General features: G+C 24.0%; 1 protein-coding gene across 1 annotated transcript; it reads right to left on the bottom strand.

Annotated features, from left to right (window-relative positions):
- Positions 1 to 1,326: 1,326 nt before the first annotated feature.
- On the bottom strand, positions 1,327 to 3,310 carry LOC124927367 (RING-H2 finger protein ATL58-like). The gene is made up of 3 exons (XM_047467773.1): positions 2,911 to 3,310; positions 2,761 to 2,843; positions 1,327 to 1,881 (listed from the first exon to the last, which is right to left on the bottom strand). Exons 1-3 carry the CDS (start codon positions 3,124 to 3,126, stop codon positions 1,647 to 1,649), a joined length of 534 nt encoding a protein of 177 aa, XP_047323729.1. The 5' UTR covers positions 3,127 to 3,310; the 3' UTR covers positions 1,327 to 1,646.
- Positions 3,311 to 7,355: the final 4,045 nt, after the last annotated feature.

Below are 7,355 nucleotides of genomic sequence, written 5' to 3'. Positions count from 1 at the left end.
GATCTAAGATTATTTATAGAAATAAAATATTTGGATGGAATAATATATTGGTTTAATTGTAGTTATATACGTTGATATAATCAATATTTATTGCTAAATTCAATTAATAGATAATTATAATATGATAACTGGAATTTTTTATTTTTACATATTTTTATTAATTATGATATGATAACTGAAATTTTTATTTTTACATATTTTCATTAATTATAATATAATAATTGAAATTTTTTATTTTTATATATTTTCATATTTAATATTTAATGCTAAACTGAATTAATATAAATAAAATAATTTTATAATAAATATAATATAATAACTGAAACTCTTATTATTTTTACAAATTTTTATAATTAATATTAATGCTAAATTCAATTAATAAAAAATATTAATATATATATATATATAAAAAAGAGTAACGGACATAGATAATTATGAAACTTAGTTAATAGAATTGTTGAAAAAATATATATTTTATATTATTAGTGAGAAAATATATATATGGTAAGGGAAATAAAAAAATTAATTAATAAAGATAAATGAAGAGAGAGAAATATATATATCTAATTCTAACCCATAAAATTATCTATGATGTAGATCATTTTAGAAAGAGCGTGTACACCTCCATCATTTCAAAATTAAACGTGATTATATATATATATATATATATATATATATATATATATATATATATATATATATATATATATATATATATATATATATATATATCCTCTTGTAGATAAAAATTATAATAAATCTAGTAATATGATGTATGATAATATTAGGATTTTATGTTTAGACTCCTCATAAATTAATTAATGTATTAAATTAATTAATGCATGAGCCATTAGATTCGAGTTCAAACATATTTTTGTCATCAGAAATAAGAATCTGTTTTGTAAATTTATATTTACATTTATATTTATTTATGAATTTTAGGAAGCCAACACTGTTCATGTTTTAGTTCATAATTGATGTACACATAATGCCTAACAAGGAACAAAACAATGTTTTTGAAGGAAATGATAATTATTTTTTAATTTTTAAATACTTAATAGAAATGGAAGTCATGATGCCTAATTTTTGTTTTATCCCACTCTAATTTAGACCATTTTTAATAAAATTGAAACTATTAGAATAAGATTTTTTTTCCTAACAAGATAATGCGATCCCTACACCTCAGTTTCCAAACGAAACTTAAAATCCATCCCAATTAATAAAAGCACACAAAAATAAGTTATGAAGGTTTTCAAAATATGTTATATATAAACCAATTGATGCTTAAAGTAAAGATACCATTCGAATAATTAAGATAAGACAATGTAGTTTCACTTTTTATATTTGTCTTTATTTAAAAAAATATATATATATTTTTAAATGGTACATAGAAGGGATTAGGGTGGGAAACGCTAATCCTGTCATGAGTATCATAACAACTTATAGTCAGAAATCATTGAATAATGTTTAATTAAATGATGTACATTAGTTCGTGTCGAAATCTTGTTTACACTATACATTAAATTGACATTATCCGAACAAGACCAACTAAATCTAGACTCTCATTTTCTATTTATTTATAAAAAATACAACATTACCCATGTCAAGAATCAATCTTCTTGATGATTCTGAGTTTATTATTATGGTCAGGCATCAATTCTTTGTCTGTCATTCCCATCTTCTTCCTCTTCAGTAGTATCTTGATCGGATAATGGCTCGATAGAAACTTTAGGGGAAGGGATAAGAGAGAGGCGGCAAAGTGGGCAAGTCGTGCGAGTTGCGAGCCATAAATCAATGCATTCCATGTGAAATGTATGCCCACAAGCAGGTATCTGTTGGAGCCTATCCTCTGATTGATAGTCCCCAAGGCAAACAGAGCACCTGCAGCCAAAACACATGAAAAATGAGAGCTTAGTTTGGCCGAAATTCATTGTAGGCTATGTTTGTTTAGGTTTCGAAAAAATTGTCCTTCAGAGATCTACAATCTGTCCAAATTTCATAGTAATCAAATTGTTGCGATCCAATTACACCATAAATTTATTGGCAGTTTTTCAGCCAGATCTGATCTAAAACAAAAGTGTTTTCACATAGGCCAATCTCAATTATATTTTTCTGAATTTTATTTGAAATAATCTGTTTACATGTTACAAACTAAAATAGAGTCCCAAAAAAGTCCAAGAACCTAAAACCTAATAGGCAACAAATACATCAAGGCAGTTCAAGTGACAACCGATCTTACCAAAGAGATCAAAAGTCTTATGTTCAATTCCCACTAAGAACGATTTGATTTTAGATGGGGTCATGTCCATTCCCAGATTTGAAAGGGCAAGATCGAGACTGAAACAAAACCAATTCATTCTCACATATACTGGCTGAATGAATCAAAAACATAAAGTGAGATTAATCCATCACAACAACTCAACATTTTGCTACAAATTCATTGTTCATCATCAACATATGAGTAGTCAATCTCTAAGTGTATGCAATTAATCGATCTAAATATTGGGAAACCTGTTGGAAGTAACACATTGAAACTCATGAGCAACCAGGATTAAGCTTTCATCCAATATCAACATTGGAAAGAAATTAGGTCAATCAATATTGAACAATCATTTAAGTATCAGAAACAGATGCAGAAATCATTAGATTATCGTGGTTTGATTTCCATAACAAAAGGGATCTGAATTCATCTTCCTATGTCATTGATGCCCTAATTTAGGATACTGCAGACGGTAAAATTAATCAATGAAAGAAACTCACTGAGTATCCTTGACAGAGAAGCTCTCTTTATATATTATGATAGGTAGCATCTCCCTTACTTCTTTCTTCAAACCTAATTCAATCTGCAAAAGATGAAACCAGAGAGTGTAAAAAAAGGTAAATCGACAGGGGAAGAGAAAATATGTTTACCCTAGAGATTTCAATCGGAGGTGGAACGGAAGCTCGCATTCGGAGAGAAGACCAATCAACTCGCCGGCGGCGTAAATAAAACAAATAGAACAAGAGGAGGAGAATGAAGGTGAAGAAGATAGGAATGGAGAAGATGAATGTTTGATAGATTTTAAGCTCCGTTGAAGCTGATTCCGAACAACAATCTTGTGGCTTATTCGATTTACTATTGGACATTATCGTCAAAGTAATAGAAAATCAGATCGTTCTGATTCAGGACGCCTGAAAGTAAGGAAAGAACTTCCGGCGACGGCGACGCCAGAATTTCTTGGTTGAGTTAGATGCTCAACGCTGAACTGAACTCTCTATGTGTAAATGTGTGTGTGAGAGAGGAAGAGAGAAACAAAGAGAGAGATTTCAGCTAAAAGAACATCTTACAAAATTAAGCCTAAAAATGTGGAATAAAATATTATGTACGGAATAACAATTCGATTTTTTATTTGATTTTTAATTTATCAAAATATACTTATTATATAAAATATTTTAATCAAACTACATAAAATAAAGCACAATAATTTAAATTAGGAATAAAAAATAAAAAAAAGTATGATTAAAAGAATCTTATAAAAAAATAAAATAACACTTCCAATTTTGGGTAAGAATTTATAATATCATATTTATAGTAGATTGATGCAAATTATTCAAAAATGAAGGTATGAAGAAGTAACCCAATTAAAAGGTGGGTAAATAATGAATTAAGTAATAATTGTTGTGAGAAAATATTTAAATTGAATATTTTAAATTTTATTATAAATTATTATATAAAATATAAAACATTATTATTTTATTCTTTTAAATATTTGTAAAAATATATATATATATATATATATTATATTAACTCACATAAGTAAATAAATTACTTTTTCTATAAAAAAATATTGGCGGTTGAAATTAATTGTAAGAATATTCATAATACTAGTCATTTTGATATAAACCTTCTAATTTATAAAACCAATCAAAATATAAATAAAAAATAGATTTTAATTATATTAACTCACATAAGTAAATAAATTACTTTTTCTATAAAAAAAATATTGGCGGTTGAAATTAATTGTAAGAATATTCATAATACTAGTCATTTTGATATAAACCTTCTAATTTATAAAACCAATCAAAATTATCATTGATATAATATATTTGATAAATGCAATTGAAAAAACATTATCTTCTTGTTGACTTGTCAATGTTTGAAGTTACCGTTGGGTTTTAAGATGAGATGAGATCATGTTGTGTGTCATTTGTGGGGTTGTGATTTGACACAATATACATATTAATTATTATGAAGTCACTACCCATATTAAAAAAATATTATTTTACTATTCTTATATTTTTTAATTTATTAATTAAAATATTAAATTATCTCATATTTTAAATTATTATTTTTTATTTTATTTTTTATATTAATATTCTTTAAATTATTTTATTTAAAATTTTTGAAAATCACCAATATTTTAAAGTAACCTAAATTGTTTTAAAAATCATGATATAGTAAAGGTCAAGAGCTTTGGATTATTTAGATAATAAAATTGTTTGAAGTAGGAATACTTAAATTATTTGGAAAAAAAAAATATTTGGAGTAAAAGAGAGGATATTTAGAATTAAAAATTATTATTTTTTCATTATTATCATTATTTATAAAATATTCATTTACATTTATTTTTCATTTTATGAAAATGAAGTAATAATAATTAAAGGAGTGATAGAGAGGGGGAATTTGGTGAGGGAATGACTTGGTATCACCTTTTGGAAAATGTAAAAGTGGGAGGAAAGAGAGAAAAGAGAGAAATTATTTGATTTTTTTAGCGAAAATTATGCCAAGTTATTCCTTCACCAAATTTCCTCACCAAATTCAAAAATAATTATTACAAAATATTACAAATTTTAAGCCTATTAAATGATTATCCATTAATGATATAATTATATTTTCAAGTAATCTAATTGATTTTAATTTAGTGAGAAGTGTATTATTTTCATAAAAAAATCAATATATACAATAATTTTTTTGTTTGAATAATAAAAATTTATTAGGTTCTATTTGATTAAAATGTAATAAAGAGTTTAATTTAATTTGTTCCATCAATCATCTTGGTTCAAAATTCATTAAGTATACCCATATAATTAGTGAGAATAAAGTTCAAATAAATCAGGTTCGGAGTGAGATAGTGGAAAAGGTACCCAACGGGTTCAAAATCAGAAATGCAAAGCTCACGATATCAAATTTGACATTTTACATCTCCATTGTTAGACTATCTCCAATGGACACTCAAACAAAAACAAACCAAAAATGAGTTTCTTCCTTTTCAATCGAAACTCAAATCCAGAATGGATATCATTATTTTCTCGAGTAATGATACTTTCGTTACAAAATGTTGTAACGAAAGTGTAGCGAATGACTTGTAAAAGGGATTAGGATTGATGACTAGATCTTCTTTAATATATTTATTTATCTCTCCTCCTTTCATTAATAATTTCTCTATCTTCTCTTCATTTATATTTTTTTCTCCTTTTATCTATTATTTTATAATTGTATATTTAAATTAATTAATATATATATTTAAAAGTAATAACTGTAAAAATTAATAAACATATATATAAAAAAATAAGAAGTTAAATATGAATATGATTAATTTTTTTAATTTAATTAATATTTTGCGATTAATGATTAATTAATTTATTTATGTATTTTTAATATAAATAATATTAAGGAGAACGAATAAATCAAATTAATAAATATATAAATACACATATTTTTAAAAATATATATTAAATTATAAATATAAATATATATAAAATAAAAATTAAATATATATATTCATAATTTGAATTATTTCTCTTAAAAAATATTCATATTAAATTATTATTTCTCTTCTTTAAATCATTCTTATTTCTCTTAAAAAAAAATAAAAAGTCTTTTATTATTCTTATTTAATTTTTTTTAACATATATATTAAAATTCACCTTCTAAATAATATTATAACTTTCATTTTTATATAATCGTTTCTTTTGTATATATTGAAGATTAGTAATTTAAATTTTATTTATTATAAATATTAATAATTTGTATTTTAATTTAAAATTACAAATTTATTTTTTTCAATTTTAAATTAAATAAATATTTATAATAAAATTAAAGAAGGGAAAATATTAAATAATTTATTTAAATAAAAAAGAATTAAGAGAGAGAAATGATTAAATACAGTTTGGTGACATGTACAATTTAAAATGAAAGAGAGAAAAATTGATGCGGCGTCATATTTATTAGTATTTATTAGATGACATGTACAATGTCACATCATTCGCTGTCTCATTCGCTATAATTTTTTCATTCCCCTATCATTACTCATACAATGCCACATCATTCGCTGTCTCATTCGCTAAATTTTTTTCGCTCCCCCTATCATTACTCATATCTTTTATACTCACAAACACATTATTTTTTATGTATAAAAAACTTTAATCTATAAAAAAAACTGTTAATATGTATTAATTATATATAATATATATGTTTTTTATATATTTAATTTTGTATTTGTACAAATAATTTTTTATTTCAATCTCAAATCTCATATATATTTTTTAGTTTGTGTAAAATTTTAAATAAATTTTTATAATTAATTTACAATCAAATTTAAAATAATTAAGTAATATTAAAATATTGTGGTGTAATTTATAACAATATTATAAAATATATGGAGTGATATTAAAAAATTATAAAAGTTAAGTTAAGAAAGTTAAGTTTGAAGAAGATTTGCTATTTAATATATATTTACATCAAAACGAGTTTAAAAATGAGTTTTTCAGTTAAAAATTTAAAAATTGTACTATTTGTTCTAATAATTCCTTCATTTATTTTACTCTTATCTACCAAACATTTTAAATAGACTTATTTTTTAATATTATATATATATATATATATATAATGATGCTTAATTTTTAAAGTGTCCGGATTGCCGGGTCGAGAGTTGTGGTTAATTTGGATATATGTGAGAGTAAATGGATACTTGGGTCGGATTGTGGGTTGACCCGCCCATAAACTTAAAACGGTTAAAAATAAAATTAAAAATGCTATAGGTATGGTTCGAACTTGCAACCTAACAAAACAAGTACATCATTTTAACCAACTAGACTAATAACACTTTATATTTTAAATTCAACCCAAAATTTGATAAACGCGTGACATTTTAACAGTATAAGTTCAACTTTTTAACTAACTAATCTCTCTCTATATATAATGATGTTTAAATTTTAAAGTGTCCGGATTGCCGGGTCGAGAGCTGTGGTTAATTTGATAAACGTGTGACATTTTAACAATATAAGTTCAACTTTTTAACTAACTAATCTCTCTCTATATATAATGATACTTAATTTTTAAAGTGTCCAGATTGTCGGGTCGAGAGCTGTGGTTA

The sequence above is a fragment of the Impatiens glandulifera genome, chromosome 2, assembly GCF_907164915.1.
Source record: "Impatiens glandulifera chromosome 2, dImpGla2.1, whole genome shotgun sequence".
Lineage (NCBI taxonomy): Eukaryota > Viridiplantae > Streptophyta > Magnoliopsida > Ericales > Balsaminaceae > Impatiens > Impatiens glandulifera.
The sequence above is the reverse complement of the archived record's forward strand: the minus strand, read 5'-3'. Positions and strand labels throughout refer to the sequence as shown.